Raw genomic sequence first — 16,766 nt, forward strand, 5'->3', positions numbered from 1 at the left:
ACAATACAAAACAATGGATTCACATCACACAACGTTTTTTTTAAATAAAAACCAAAAAAAAGTGTTTCAGATTTACAACTCGGTCAGGCACTACTCGGTGAGTTGACTCTTCGGTGATTGTGAACGATTTGCAATTTTTTCCAGCTAATTTGGACTCTGTTTTTTTAGTACAGTTAATTACAATCGACCCCTACTTTTATAGAAACAAGTTATCCCATATTGAATGTTGGTTACAACCTACTACAAGTAGCGAACCTTTACTGAAAAATGATTTGTTTTTTGTTTTTTTTTTTTTTTTTAATGTTTTCTTGGGGTTTGATTGAAAGTTGTCTGAAAATAAATTAAATAAATTTTTTTTTTATTGTTTGCTTAATGTGGGAAATCATTAATACTTCTTTAAATTTCAAATAATTTTATTAGGTGAAAAATATTTTAATTTACAAAAACAAATTCCCGATAAGAAAATATTTGTTTTTTATTTTTATTTTTTGAGCCTTTTATAAGACTCAAAATTGGAATCTGCGAAAACAATAAATGGAGAAGTGACTAATTTTTTTTTTGGGGGGGGGGGGGGGGGGGGGGGCGGGAATGACTCATTTAGAAGAAAAAAAAAAGTTAACAATTTATTCATGTATCAACAAATAGTCAATGTCAATAAAAAATAGTTAGGGGAAGGTGAAGAGGGAAAAAATGGGATAAAGTTTGGTTAACTCGATTGTAATCAATGACTACATCTCTACTTAATATCTTTTGATTGAATGTGAATTTTGATCAATTAACCATTAGATTGCATTTTTTTAAAAAAAATATTTTTCATGCTTGCAAAATTGAAAAGATCAAAAATCAATTGTTATATCATCAATCAAATGTTTACATTTCAAGTTTTCGTAGTCTAAAATTATGTATAAAAAAACAAGTTTATGTATCTATGGGGGGATGGACCTGAGAGCACCTCGGAGGCGTTGACCCAAAGGGGTCATGTTAAGGCACTCCTTCCGCATCAGATGTTTGCCCTAGAACCCGAGGTTAGAGAGCATCTAGCTGAGGGATGAGCCTGGAATGCTCTTGGAGCCCCTATTCCCGAGAGACCTGGCCCTATCGAGGAGCATTCAACCACCAGACCAGAGGAACCACGCTTCCTCGAATCACCTCAAGAACATGCCAGGAGGAACGTAGAACCCAACGCAACCTTCGCCTCTGTATTTAAGACCCTTCACACCTAATGTAAGCCACATTAATTGCTAACTAACCTGAACAGGGAGGATAGCCCTAAAACCCGCTTTCATGATCACAAAGTGGTAAAAGGGTGTGCTGATGGGATAAGTTACATCTCAAAAATCTAGCTGGAGAACAGGATAGCTGGAGGAGAAGAGGGGATCTAAAAGGGGGAAAGGATCAATATAGAGGGGATCCCAAAAACATTGAGAGAAAAACTAGGAGAGAGAAAAGGAGAAGAGTTTTTTAGGATAGCTTAGTTTATTTTTGTTCATGTGACTCCCTCGGGAGATCCATTTCTATCAATAGTTAGTAATGATTCAACTCTTTTTGTCTTCAACCTCCTGTCTAATTCTCTGATTGTGGATTTATGTCTTGTACTTTTCATAAATTAGTTGTGTAGAACAAGAATCATATTAGTCAATACAAGGAAGTTGTGCTTTTGTTCGCCCACAATATCTAATAGTAAATGACATCTGATTGATACAAAATTTGACATATATATTTAGAACATAAAGATAATGCAATCCAGTGGTTATATTTTCAAAATATTTAGCCATGTAAATTTTTTAGTAGTGGTTACAACCAAATTCGTAGTCAAACACTGTATATAAAAAACCAAAAAAAAAAAAAAAAGCCTACAATTGAGAGTCATATGTAATATGTGGTGTGGAGTTTGTCTGTGATGATATGTTAAGAATGTAACGTTGAAGAAAATATTTTATGCTCATTCGTTGATCACTAGATCATAAAATTAAGGATAACATTTTCCAAACGAAACAAACAAAGTTAATAACTTTCTTCAATTTTTTTTAAATCTTACCCTGTAAAAAATAAGTTTTACTTGTAAACAAATAAATGCCATATTAAAGTGCCGCCAAAATCTTTTAAATTCAAATGGCTTATAAATTTGACTAGAGCCCGAGACAAGAAATTGCATATGGAGCCCAAGGCAATAAAAATGTAGAAAGGAATCAAAGGATGCATTATTTTCGTTACCAAGCATGTTACTTTATTCCTTTTGGTTTCATTATGCCACACCATTCATCTACTGTGAATATCGGCAGTTAAATAGATTAACCATTTTGTGAATGTGTAAAAAATGTAAGATTTACAGTAGATGCATTCGTGGCCAAAACCCAAATGTAGGTGTATAAAACAGATTGTGGGTTAGTACAAGAAAAAGAGCAAAACTGTTTTTTTTTTTTTTTTTTATAATCTCAGTTTAGGTACATAAAAATTCTGATCACACCCAAGTGGATGTTGTGACTTGTGAGCATAAAAGCATTATACCCAGGAGCATCATACTCTCTCTCTCTCACGTATATAAAGTCCCACAACTCTAAAGAAACTCACTGTAAGAGAGATAATGCGATATTTTGATTTTTGACATAACAGTTTGGTTGCATCATCATTTCCAGTCTTAAGTGTCCAATAAGATGGCATTAAAATCAACCTTAAGGCTCTCAACGGCTTCAGTTATACGGTACTGTCAACACTAGTTTTTAGCTAATCCAAAATTCAAGCAACAATTGACCAACTATATGAACATGGACAATAACACCTGAGCTACTGCTGAGTAATGGTAACTAGCAACAGCCCAAGTTTCACTCATCTGAAAGCAGCGATTAGGAAATTTGTTACAAGCTTGATTGTTCAAAGAGAAACTTTGATATAACTGCAACAACAAAGGCAAGATGGAAGTAGCTGCTAGAGAAAGAAGTATAATTTAATTAAAAGTTTCTGAATAAATTACAATTTGATCACTCTTTAAATAACTTTCCAGCAACTTCAAATCAAAACCGTCCCACAAAGCATGGAACAGGATCCACTGTGTGGAAGTGAAGCACCTCCAATTCTTCCCTTTTGTCCACCTGAAGCACACAACACAAGCAGTTAACTACAGTTTTTAAAAAAAAAAACAAAAAATTGCAATATCAATAATATGGAAATTAATTGGCAGCTGCAGTCACAGTTATAAAGCAATACTTACTCTTGAAACCTTGAAGCAAAGACAATCAGATGGATTCCTCAAAGTTCTGCAATCACGGCTGTTCGTCTGGGGTTGTCCTCCGCCTCAAGCGGCGCCTCCAAGTTGAGCCACCATCAGAAGAGTCATTGTCATCATCTCTGGAAGAAGACCCAGTTTCACCTTCATAACTCTCCCCCCAAAGTCCAGTAGATCTCCTTCTGATGTTCATTTGTGTTCTTGTTCTTAAGGTACCAGACCGGCTGCTGCTTCTTGAACCAGAACCAGGTCGGAAAACTCGAATGAGAAAAAATACAGTCAACCAACCTCCTTCATCAATGGGCAAAATGTTGTCATCAGCCCCCCTCTCCTCTCCAAATGAAGAGGATAGTGTGCTGATCAAGTCCCCAAGGTCCCTCTGTCGCTCCAACCTCCTCCAATTACGCTGACGTTCTGGGTCAGCCTCCGATGGGCGCACAAGGGGGTGCTCAATCCTAGCATGCTTCCTGAGATCTGTATAGGTTCCACTGAAATTACATGTCTCACAGGAACAGCTTCTTGATTTTCCATTCATGAAACGGCGAGCAGGCTCCACAACAATCCAGTCTTTTATCTGTCCACGGCAAAGGGGGCACAGTAACTTTGGCTGCTCCTGATTCTCACAGGAACTGGGCTGCAAGGTTGGGTGCCCTTCCTCGATTGTTTCTTCTTGCACCTCGGTAACTGTTGATTCTGAAGTCTCAGTAGGAGACAAAGGTGTGGCTGATGGTGGAGTGTCTTCCTGTTGAGTGTCTTCATGTACTGGAGTTGTTGATGAGGTTTCTGCAGATGACTTCCGGAACTGGTCAAGGCAGTTTGAGTGGCGATAGCTTGTGTCACACATATATGGGCGACATCCCTTCTCATGCGATGAACAGATTAGTAGAACTGCATTGTGAGGATGTTCCATGCAGACAGGGCACCTAGCATCTTCCCATTCTTTTAAACTTTCCTCAGTTGCTAAAGGAATTCTGGGTGATCGTCTTGCACAACTAGAGCTGCATGAAAAAGGCGAAGCCCTGTACTTATCATGAGACATGGAACGATCTCTTCTCTCCTTTGGCATGTTGAAGCCTTAAAAATATCAACAAGAATTATGGCACCTCCCAAACGAAGCAGGGCGGTTGAAAACTACAAAATTTGATAAAATACGTTTAAACTTAACTACTCACCCAAAATTAGGCAATAAAACAAACAATTCCTGATACAACAACGCACTGAGTTTCCAAAATTATAGGGGTCCAAGAACTATAAATAACTGGAAAAGTTATTAATAAGAATAAGATATGTTGATACAAACTGCACAGAACTCTAAGCAATATATATGATGCATAATCAGTTAATCCTTCTTGAGCATCTCTTATTCAAAGAAACCACTTCTTATGCTTTCCTTAAAGAACATAGATCACATGATGAGAGATGATTGCATTGCAGTAAATATGTGAAACCTTCCTTCAAAGGATAAAATCGAAAGGAGAAAAAAAAAGAAGCTGGCATGCAGGCTGGTGTGCTAAGAGTGCACTTGCAAAATCTGAGTTACCTAGGTCCAATACAGTGGTTCTGCTGGTGAAAACGAGGTACAGCCATCGTATGCATTTCAAACTAAATATATTATGATAGCTCAGCAGCGTCATTTCCCACCAGTATGTTGAGCTTAGTTTTTCTCTTACTCAGTAGAACTTTCTGAATAATGTGTCACATGACCATTAACAGAAAAGTCCATTCTCCAATTTCAATCTTCTATCTTTTTTTTTTTTTTTTTTTGATAAGTAAGAAAAATTTACATTAAAAAAAAACTGCTTTATGCCAAAAGAACAGAAGAATTGCTTAATGTGTCACATGACCATTAACAGAAAAGTCCATTCTCAAATTTCAATCTTCTATTCTTTTTTATTTTTTATAAGTAAGAAAAATTTATATTAAAAAAAAAAACTGCATTATGCCAAAAGAACACAAAGAAGATCAAAAAAATTACAAGGGAAGATAAAAAAGAAAGAAAATTAATTACATAGAAAAAGGGAATCAAGGAATAAAGGGAGAGAATCACTAGATGTGAGTCCCCAAGCCCTAAACCAGTCAAACAAAGAGCCACTAAAAGAAGCAAGCAATTGGTCTTCCAAACTATCCATGTCCTCAAAAGTCCTCCGATTATGCTCCCTCCAAATAGACCACAATAAGTACAATGGAACTAAATTCCAAATGCTTGATGAGTGCTTCTCCAACCAAAGAGAATACTTGAAACAGAATGTGGTAAGACCCACGACACCCCCAAACGATCTAAAAACAAAGCTCTACAACTGATAAGCAAGCCTACTCACAATGAAGCAACAAATGATCCAGTCTCCCCACAACAATGACCAAGGTAGTCAAAGGCGAAAGGCGACCTTAAGGCGCCAAGGCCTTGTATCGCCCGAGGCGTGAGGCGACAAAAAAGGCGCTAGCCCGAGTAAAGCGAGGCGCCAAATTCTTAATATATTTATTATACATATAAAACTTAAATCATATGTACCTAGTGCATTATAATATTATAATAAAGTGTTTTTCAATGTGTAGCATGAAGAAATTAGGTCTATCAAATTATTTCAATATAGGATTAATATGGTTTAGGCTCTATTAGTTAGTTCTAACAATACGTTTTACAATAAGCTTCTATAAAAAAAAAAAAAATAAATAAATAAAATAAAATAAACTTGAGGCTCTCGCCTTAGCGCCTTTTTCATGGCTTAAGGCGGTCGCCTTGCTCGCCTAGGCTCTAAAGGCGAGTGCCTCACTAAAGGCGCCTCGCCTTAGAGCCTTCTGAGGCGCCTCACCTCGCCCGGGCACCTAGGCGAGCGCCCGGCTCGCCTTTGACTACATTGACAACGACACATAACCATGGTTTTAAAAACCGGACCGGACTGGCTGGTCCGACCAGTTCAACTGGGAACTAGGCACCAGTCCAGTCCAGCAAAAATCCCCAAAATCGGTGAAAATTGGCCAAAATCGGGAATCGGAGGCAAAACCAGTTTTTGCCCCAGACCAGTTTTTAAAACCATGCACATAACACACTAGTCAACAAAATCAAAACCCTTATGCCTTAAGTTGTCACCCGTGAGAATCTTATCCCAAGCTACAGTCCAAACAAAAAAAGAAATTTGTCGAGAGGCCTTCACTTTACAAACACACACATGACCATGGTTTTAAAAACCAGACCGGACTGGCTGGTCCAACCAGTTCAACCGGGAACTAGGCACCAGTCCAGTACAGCAAAAATCACCAGAATCGGTGAAAACTGGCCAAAATCGGGAATCGGAGGCAAAACCAGTTTTTGCCCCGGTCCAGTTTTTAAAACCATGCACATAACACACTAGTCAACAAAATCAAAATCCTTATGCCTTAAGTTGTCACCTGTGAGAATCTTATCCCAAGCTACAGTCCAAACAAAAAAAGAAATTCGTCGAGAGGCCTTCACTTTCCAAACACCTTTCCAAGGAGGGACTCAGCTTATAATAAAACAAGCAGATATCAAAATCTCCATTCTCTTCAACTTCCAACTCATACGATCCTCACTCTCCAATGAAAGTGTATTGGATTCCAAGATATGAATTAAATCCACATTAAATCCACCTCCCAGTCATTTGTATCCCGAATGAATCGTACATCCCAGCCTCTTCTCACCTCCAACCCCTTCTGTGCCAAGCAAGAACCTACCGAGGCCTCTCTATTAGTGGTTATTGCATACAAAACCGGGAAGGTCACTTGAAAAGGTTGATCCCCACACCACCGATCTTGCCAAAATTTCACTCTATTCCCCACCCCAATTTCAATTTTCCATTCTATTGCATTTAACATTTATTTCTACAATATACAGTAAATTGAATGATCAAATATAACCCTAAAATAAGAGTATACAACTAAGCAAGCTTATAATACCAGCAATTTAGATCAGCCAAGCATTTTACTTTGCAGCCATTTAACTCCATCTAAATCCATAGTCTCTGCTACATCATTTCCATCACCAATTCTCCTAACCTTCTACTTCACTAACCCTTGAGTAACCTCCTTTGGGTTGTCATAAGATATGAAAATTGGAAACTCTGAGGCACTACATTTGCATGTCATTTTTTTTTTCTAGTGGCTATCCTCATTTGCTAATATTGAAACAAGATCCTCTGAAAAATATAACTGACTAAAAGTTGATTGGAAAAAAACCTTAACTTCTATATGATATTATGACCATAGTTGGAGCAGATATGAACACCACTTAAAAAGTACACTTTCTTTTGCAGCCCTATAGAGAAATGATACATTATTAAGAGAGAGTTAAACCAAAACAAAGGTGGAAAAATTTATCTCCTTCCCCAAAGCTTGTAAGATAAAAAAGGAAAGCACCTACATAAAGACACTGTAATGCAAAATACACTACCAGGCATTTGCAGAATTCCCACTCTTAGAAGTTCTAGCCTTTAGAGAGTATATGTTACAATGAACCTAAATTAATTCAACCTGATAAATGCATGGGCAATCTGAACACCTTAAAATTCTCAATAATTCAGATAAATATATAATCAAAATTCTGATCAGAAAGCTATTCTCTCACTCACACAACCGGAAGAACCATAATCATCATCGGTTGTCACGAACCAGCTATATTACAATTCTAATTCCTAATTTCTGCACTCATAGTGGAGCAGGAGCAAAAAGATATTTTTAAAGCACCTTATAGTCTACTCATGTACTATGAGTGAGTGTCACACCTAATCCAATGCAATTGAAACGCTTTTTTTTTTTTTTTTTTTTAAAAATCTCTCTTTTTGCCAGAATCTAATCCAATGCAATTGAAATGCTTATTTGTTTAATCTCTCTCTGTTTGCCAGAAGCAGCAGCGAGTTAAACTCAGCTGTGTTACTCAATCACAAAGATTTCTGCTGTTAATCAATATTTCACAACAATTTTAAAATTTTAACTGTAAAGTAAAAACAACAAAAGCATAAACTACAACAGGCATTAAGCAAATGAATTCACTATCATTTGAGTTCATACAAAGCAGTCAAATCAAAATTCACAACAAACCCATATCCAAAACACCCTTTTTTTTCTCACAGCTCAAACCCCCAAATTACCATTTCCAACAAAAACACTACATCACAACAATAACAAAGTTTTCAAAAATACCCAGAACCCTAATCAGCAAAAAGCTCCAAAATTTGAATCAAACTACTACATCACAAGCTTCCCGAAGCCGATCCGTACAAACCACCACCACCACCACCCAGATACACAACACAACAATAACAAGCAGAACAACAAAGCTAGCAGATCCGAGTATAATCGGAGCCCCGAAAAGGGTCAAAAAAAATTAGAGATTTGTTAATAAAAGGGGATTTACCAGAAGCCGATTCAAAATCTTTTTCGGATTCTCGAGAAACAAACACCCCTCCTCCCCTCCCCCCTTGATTCGATTGGGTTCGGTGAAGAGAGAGAGAAACCTAAGAGAGAGAGAGAGTTTGAAAGAAGAACAGTGAGAAACAAATAGGGCCAACGTATATAAGGGTGTGAGCTGACGTGGACGAAAGTGGTTCGCTCGTGCCGTGGCATTTTCATTTTTTTTAATATTATTATTATTATTATTTTTTCTAATTGAAAATTTTGAACGATTGTTGTTTGAAGTCGGCGCCGTTTTGTTCTATTGGAAGGGAGAAGGGCAATATGTATGAGTATGACTGTATGCTTTTGTCTACCAAAAATAAAAAAAGACTGTATGCTTTTTTATTTATATATATATATATATATATATATAAATAATATTAGCACCATATATGCTTGGGTTGGGGGTGATCATCACGCTCTCTAGTGGAAAAGGGAGGTTTTTTTTTGGGTTAAGTAAAGCTTATCTTATGGCTGCTTGCGGCCCTAGTTTTGCTCTTCTTCTTTTTTTATGTTTTTCAAAAAAAAAAAAAAAAAACTTCTTTTTTTTATTTTTAATTTATATTTTTATCATGTTTTTTTGAAAGATAATGTTTTAAAAAACAATTTTTTTCCTTTTTTTACAATTGGGGGGAAAGTACATATCTTATATCCAACTTTATACTCAACCAATTGTAATACGTCATTATATTAAAAAAAAATGTATATATGTTGTGTTTGAATTTTTTTTTTTCATTTTAAATCTAGGTTATTTATAAAAAAAAATAAAAAAAGAACATGACAAGTTGTAATTTGTGGAGTATACAATGAAATATAAAAAGTGGAACAGAAGATTTATGTTTGGAGGGGGCGTGCGTGTAATGGTTGATTTTACTAATAAAGTTGTGTAAGAAATTATGAAACTTTTGTTTTCTAACATTACTTTTTTCACAAAATCAAAAATTTCCAAAAATATTATATTTTGAAATTAATTGGTTAATTTAAAAAAAATTTAAATCAAAAGTTCGAAGGATAACTATTAGGTATTCTCATAATATGGTAAAGTTGTATTATATCTTCTTACGTTATGATGGATCCTACTATAATTTGAATTTAATTATAAGATTTATCATGAATATAAGAGGATGAAGTACTATATCACCATGCTCTAAGAATACCAATTACCTTCTTCTAAACAAAAAAAAAAAAAAAGAATACCTACTACCTACCAAATACTCAGCTTAGGAACCATAAAAATAAAATGGATGATAAATACCTCATACATGAGGAATGTACATAATTTCTCTCGTAATAATGAATCTCAAACAATAAGAGATCTGCATGTTTATAACGTATGTGATGTATATGTGAAAGTTACAAAATACCATCCCTTCAAACTTGCAATAATATTTCAAGATGAGCCTATAGTGTTATTGAAATACTCCATATGTTCCCCTCAAAAAAAGAAATACTCCATATGAAAATTGGGTCTCGGCTCTAATCTCTAGCAACCTTAAGATACACCCAAAGCTCAACCTTACTATAGCATGCTTTCTCTCATGGCAGGAAATTAGAGCAGTTTAAGCATCACTCACGCATTTCGACAGGACAAGCCACTGAAATGGCGAAACCTTCTGTTGCTTTTGTAGACCCTCTAAAATGTGTTTTAACATAACTTAAGGCTTATGTCTAGGTTCTATGTATTTGACTTTTAATGAATTGTCTTTGATGCATTCCTTTAATTTATCCAAAATAAATAAAACCATAGCTTTATATATATATATAAATATATATATATATATATATATTTATATATTTTAAATCATACAATGAGGGGAGAGTCGGGATTATGTTTCAAACCCAATTCTCCTTCTTTTATTATATATATATATATATATATATATTATTGAAGTCACAAGGTTCTCCAAAAATTCAAAACTTTAACCAAATAACATCCTTATATAAAGTTATAATACTAGGCACATCACAAATATGTTCATTCTAAGCTAGGGTGTCACTGTTTGACATGACCCACGAATATGACACGAACGGGTTAGGGTTAGGTCTCAGTAGGTTCGGTTTGTAAACGGGTCGACCCGAAAGTGACACGATAAGAAATATGTCATAAGCGAGCCAACTTGCATGACCCTCAATTGACATGTTTAACATGCCAATTTATTCGTGGCAACTTGAAATGACTCATTTAACACAGCTTATTTAAGTAGTATAACAAATAAATATTCATTTTATTTTACATTTTTCAAATACCTTTTATATCCAACCTATATTTTAAACTTAAAAGGAAAATCAGAGAGACATAAACTATTTTATATTTTTTGTAGTTTACATTTGGCAAGTTCTGTGTATGTTATATTCTTGTTAAACTATATCATTTTGAATTTGGGTTAAAGTGTATGCACTTCTTTTGGGATGTAAATAACTAATTTGTAGATGGATGTTATATTTTTGTTGAATTGTGTTGTTTCGAATTTGAGTTGAAGTGTATGCACTTCTTTTAGGGATGTAAATAAGGCTATAATCGAGTCGAGTCGAGTATTAACATTTCAAGCTTATTTATTTAATTTGTTTTCAAACACAAGCCGAGCTCGAGCTCATCATAAAAAAAAAAGATTTTATGTTCAAGCTTGGCTCATTTTTTTGTTGAGCATGCTCGAACTTGTTCACAAGTTATTTGATTAACTTAATCTTTTCCTATATATTGTGAAACCATGACTAAAAATGTTTTACCTCTTTATAATTTTATGAGTTTTCACTACAATAGACAATTTATATCATCAATAATCTACAAATAATAATTAAATTTTGTATGAACCTATTAACAAACTTGTACAATCCAATTTCAAGTCTATATAAATTTATTTTTATACAAGTATATATATAAAAATATAATATTGCATATAGTTCATGAATATATTATTATGTCTGATCTTAGCTTGTTTAATAATCGAGCTTAAACTTAAGGTTTGAACTTGGTTTGTTTTATAAACAAACAATCATAAACAAGCTTTTCTCAAGTCGAGCTTGAATTGTTCATAAACAATTTGGTTTATTTACAACTCTAGATGCAAATAACTTATTTTTAGATAGATGATACTACATTATGGACTTAATATTTATTAAGTACTTTGATATTATTTTTGATAGTTTTTAGACCCCTTAAAACACAATTGGATTAACCCAGGTAATTAGCTAAGTTGTTACTTAGTCCAATTTAACAAATACTAGGTTATCACAATCAAAACAATCATATCATGCAAAGCAGCGGAAAGATAAATAATACAAAGATATGATTACCCAGGAAACCAAACCGGTAAAAACCTGGGGAGGATTTGATCTAACTATTCTCAATGTAAACTTGAATCCACTATCTTGAAAGAATCGAAGTTTATACAATAAGACTTACAAGCCCCCACGCTCGACTTCTTATTGCTATCCACCAGTAGAATTTACTGACACGACCACGTGCAAACTCCGAATCCACGGACTCCTTCTTTCTTGGATTCACCACCAGATACAAGCACACCTGCTAGTATTTCTTTAAGATTCAATGAAAGCAACTGAGTTGATCATCAAGGTGTAGATAACATCTCCTCCTTGAAAACCCTAAGTTTGTGTAAATGAAAACTCCTCTAGATCTTACAAAAGATTTACACAAACAGCAATATGAGCAACATTAAAACGTGGCTAGGGTTTGCCTTTTATACTTAGAAAAAATTAGAAAACCCTAAACGTTTTAAACAAACTAGGGTTGAGTTGGAAATCTGCAGAAAAACGCATTCTGCCCGAGATTCGATCGATCGAGCCTAAGCTTCGATCGATCGAGCCAGGCCGAAATGCACAGTAACTTCTGCATTAGCTCGATTCCAACTTTACATAAAAGATACAACTTTGAGCAAGACTAAACACTTCTAAACATATTGTTTTGATCATGGTTTGCCAACAATACACATTAGAGTTCTAAATACATAAAAACCTAAGACTTTAGAACCTAACAATTTTGAACTTTTGGACAATACGTTTTAAGTATTTGATATTGTTATTAACTTTCAAATTGTATGCTTAATAGGTATTTTGATGTTATGAGTTTGTAAAAAATTTATCGTTTATTAGATTTATAACAATATTAATCATGTGTTTTTTTGAAGTGGGTTAAATGGATTGAATTTGTGTCTAACTAACTTGTTTAATATTAATTGAGTTGAAATAGGTTGTGTCACATTCGTGTCAACTTAACATGACCTGTTTATTAAGTGTGTCAAGTGGGTTGTATTGTGTCAACCTACTTCATTAACAAGTCATATTAGTGTTGAAGGGTTATAACATGATAATTAAATGGGTCGGGTTCGAATTAAGTCATTTAGCCGAATACCCTTAACTCAACATGACATGCATACGATACACTAACCCGAATCGATACCTCTATTAATTCTAGGCCTTTGTTAGGTAACTTCATATTCAATGCATCTAAATAATCGATTATAAAAAAGAGTCTAGATAGCAATATCAACCTGAACTTAGATAACTCAGCATAAATAATAGATCAAAGCTAGAGCGTTGGTTTATTTGCAACACATAAGAGGGCGACATTTGTTTTTATTTGAGAAGGAGGGCGACATTTGTTAATTGGAACAATACGAATGTTGTGAATATTTTTATTTTTGGTACCAAGTGCCATGCATTGCAATAATAAAGAAAACATCTCTAAAAAAATAAATAAATAAAGAAAACATAACAGTTGAATAAAATAAAAATGTTCAAGTATAATATAATTCTCATTTCAAATAAAATGGATAGGCTAACATGACATGTCAACGTGTCCAATTGGCGTGTGTGTTTGAGACTAACTTTTAAATTAGTTTTTTATTTTTTAGCTTTTATGTATAGTTTTTTTAAAATATCATTTTTTCTTACTTTTTTAAAGTTCAAGTATATTTTAGCATACTCCCAACAAAAAGTTTTCAACAAAAAAGTTTGTCTCTTCTAAAAAAAAAAAACATAACTTGCCTTCTTTCTTTTGAAAGAACTACTAAATTTTATTTTATTTTATCAATTTTCTTTATCTATATAGTGAATAAGAAGAACTTTCATATGAGACAATGAATAGTCTATTTCGGTTTTGCACTACATATATTTATTTATAATTCAATAGTTGACTAGTTAAGGGTGAAGGGATTTAACGTTTTAAACCCTAAATGTCTCTATTGGAAACACTAGGAGGTATTAAATAGTTGAATTATAAGGCTCTTGATTTGCACTACATGTTATTCAACTTGAATGGAGCAAGACTTTAAACATATCATTTAAAAACACACACACACACACAAACAAATATCACTATTAGACTTTAACACGAATTTTTTTATTAAGAAGAACATTAACATGAATATAAATTTAATAATTAACCCTATATGTATTAGATCAGAAATTTTCTTCTCAAAGACAGGGATTTAATCACATGATCAACACATTTGAAATGCCTTTTTTTACCACGCATACATTACATGGTTACATTTCTTGAATTTTAATGGTAAATACTAATATAAGGTTTAATTTGTTAAAATTCTAATGTACGAAAGTGTAAATTGTTCAAATCGAAAATCCAATGATCAAATTGACACTCACATCAAGGTCTAAATGTAAAATGATGACCTAGGTTTCCAATTATATCTTTAATTTTTTATAGCTCATTTGGGAAGATAGAAATGAAAGGAATGAAATGAATAATTTTAGAATATTTTTTTTCCTTTCTTTATTTGGGAGTTCTAATGGAGTGAATGGAAAGTTCATTTTCTTGTTTTAGAGTTTAAGTGGGATGGAATGGAATGGGTAGGAGGGATCACTCATTCCTCTATGTTCCCTCAAAATCTAAAATTTTTATTCCTCCAAAGAATTGGATGAAATGAAATTAGATTTAATGATTTTTTTATATACTAAAACTCCCTAAATACCTCAATATATTCAGCTATTTAATTTAAAATAGGGTTCTAATAATAATATTATCATAAAATAATTCTATTAATTCCTCTATGTTCCCTCAAAACCTTAAATTTTTATTCCTCCCAAGAATTAGATGAAATGAAATTAGATTTAATGATTTTTTTTTATATACTAAAACTCCCTAAAAACCCCAATATATTCAGCTATTTAATTTAAAATAGGGTTCTAATAATAATATTGTCATAAAATAATTTTATTCATTCTCTCAAATGAGGTTACTTACATTCCAATTATTTCCATTTATTTATTTTAAATATCCAAACAAAATTACTTCATTTCATTCTATTCATTTTTGTTTTTCATTTCTTGCATGTTTTTTTTTTTTTTTTTTTTTGAATCCAAGGTGTGTTTGTAATATTTAAATTATTTATATATAATTTGATATTTTTCCATAATATCATACTTAGAATTTAATTTTATAGATATTCTATCATCATCCCTTAAAACATTTATCTTTGTCTTCAACACTTTCATTGCTACCACTCCCTCTTTCCTTATCCTCTCTAGATCTCTCATTAGTATTGGAGGCACATCATTAAGAATGGCAAATGTCTCCATCACGCTCCACCTCGACCTGTTCCGCTTCTCTCACGTGAATTTTCCTAACCTCATATAGGAGACAAGGCACTACTCATCCGAACCATTGCCGTTCCTTAACTTGTACTGTATTTTGTTTTTATTTGAGTGAAATTGCTTTAAGGTGAAATAAGTACATAGTAGCTTGTCTTGGAAATAAAACCCAAAAAAAGGGGATAAAATAAGAATAGAAAAAAAGGATAAGTATTTATTTATGATATAGCTCAACTAGTAAACCCTTTAATAATTGAATAAAATATTTAAGATTTTTTTTTTTTTTTTTTTTGAGAATCCGTAAGACGATGCTTTGTATTAAAGAAGGCCAAATAGATCAGCCTGTAAAACAGATGAAATATCTGGTGGTACATCTTCCATCCAGACGTTAGATTGAGATAGGTTCTTAGCTCGCCTTGCTAAAGAATGAGCTAGACCATTACATTGCCTCCTTACATGATAAAAATTACTCGATGACAAATAAGAGGCTATGGCCTGAATAAAATATTTAAGATTTAATCTCGCACTAAAAATTAATTGATGTCTTACTTAGTTGGTCTAATAATAAATAGTTATCATGTTGAAACTCTAAAAAAAAAAAAAATTATAATAAATTATATCAAGCTAGCATATGATATAATAAATTGAAAAAGAAAATATACAAGAGAATGTCTCATGAAAATGATTTGACAATTTGATATTTCCTTTTGTTTTTTCTATCATTATTACCGAATAAAAAGTTATTTATTTATTTATTATTTTTACATAAGAACACTTCTTTGTACTTATGATTAAAATTGTAAAAGTAATGTGGATTTAATTGTCTTCTTATTAAGTATTTAAATATAAAAATAATTATAATTATTTTCTACATCATTTTCCTTCAATCTACAAATATACCGTAAGATACAAATTAGGGGCATGTATTGAGGATAAAACTTTGCTTAAATCGGTGAAAAGCGAAAACCGCCGTTGTTTACATCCTTTGAGGCAAGCGTGGGCTTATTCTGCTGGGCTCCAATCATTGTGGTACCCAACACGTTCAGTCCTACATAGAATATGTTAAAGCCTATAAGCAATGCGGGTCAAAGCCTCCAATTTCCAGGAAAGAGCGACCAAATTGCAATGCACTACGAGATATTTGTACGAATATCAGGAAGCTAATGTGGTCTCTCCTCAGCAGTCTTCGAAATTACCTGCTGCTTCGGTGCCTCCTGCGGGTTCTTTGTATAAAGTAAACGTAGATGGTGCTGTCTTCTCGGGTCAGAAGGAAGCAGGTGTGGGAGTCATTATTTGGGATGATAAGGGGTTGATAGTAGCAGCCTCAAGCAAGAAGATTTGTGCTGCGTTGGGTGCTTTGGAGGTGGAGGCAAAAGCTTTTGAAGCTGGCCATCAATTGGCTAAGTATGTTGGTATTCACAACCTTATCTTGGAGGCTGACTCACTCACTGTTTATCGTGCTCTTACCTTCCCCTACTTTAGTGGCTTCTTTTATCTAAGGTATGGGGCGTCTTCTAATGATTTTGGTTCTGTTATGTTTTCTCAGGTGCATAGGCAAGGTAATATAGCA

The 16,766-nt window shown here is 33.7% G+C and overlaps 1 protein-coding gene across 2 annotated transcripts; it reads right to left on the reverse strand.

Moving 5' to 3' along the window:
* Window positions 1-2,766: 2,766 nt before the first annotated feature.
* On the reverse strand, window positions 2,767-8,741 carry LOC126715334 (uncharacterized). 2 transcript variants are annotated; one of them, XM_050415893.1, is made up of 3 exons: window positions 8,592-8,741; window positions 3,209-4,354; window positions 2,767-3,089 (listed from the first exon to the last, which is right to left on the reverse strand). In XM_050415893.1, exon 2 carries the CDS (start codon window positions 4,287-4,289, stop codon window positions 3,261-3,263), a length of 1,029 nt encoding a protein of 342 aa, XP_050271850.1. In that variant the 5' UTR covers window positions 4,290-4,354; window positions 8,592-8,741; the 3' UTR covers window positions 2,767-3,089; window positions 3,209-3,260. The 2 variants fall into 2 exon arrangements, with proteins under 2 accessions (XP_050271850.1, XP_050271851.1); XM_050415894.1 differs by having other exon boundaries at window positions 3,209-4,297; window positions 8,592-8,721.
* Window positions 8,742-16,766: the final 8,025 nt, after the last annotated feature.

The sequence above is a fragment of the Quercus robur genome, chromosome 2, assembly GCF_932294415.1.
Source record: "Quercus robur chromosome 2, dhQueRobu3.1, whole genome shotgun sequence".
Classification (NCBI taxonomy): Eukaryota; Viridiplantae; Streptophyta; class Magnoliopsida; order Fagales; family Fagaceae; genus Quercus; species Quercus robur.

Bases quoted from the DNA above. Each gene is read 5' to 3' on its own strand.
- LOC126715334 (XM_050415893.1), bottom strand. From the start codon at position 4,289: ATGCCAAAGGAGAGAAGAGATCGTTCCATGTCTCATGATAAGTACAGG.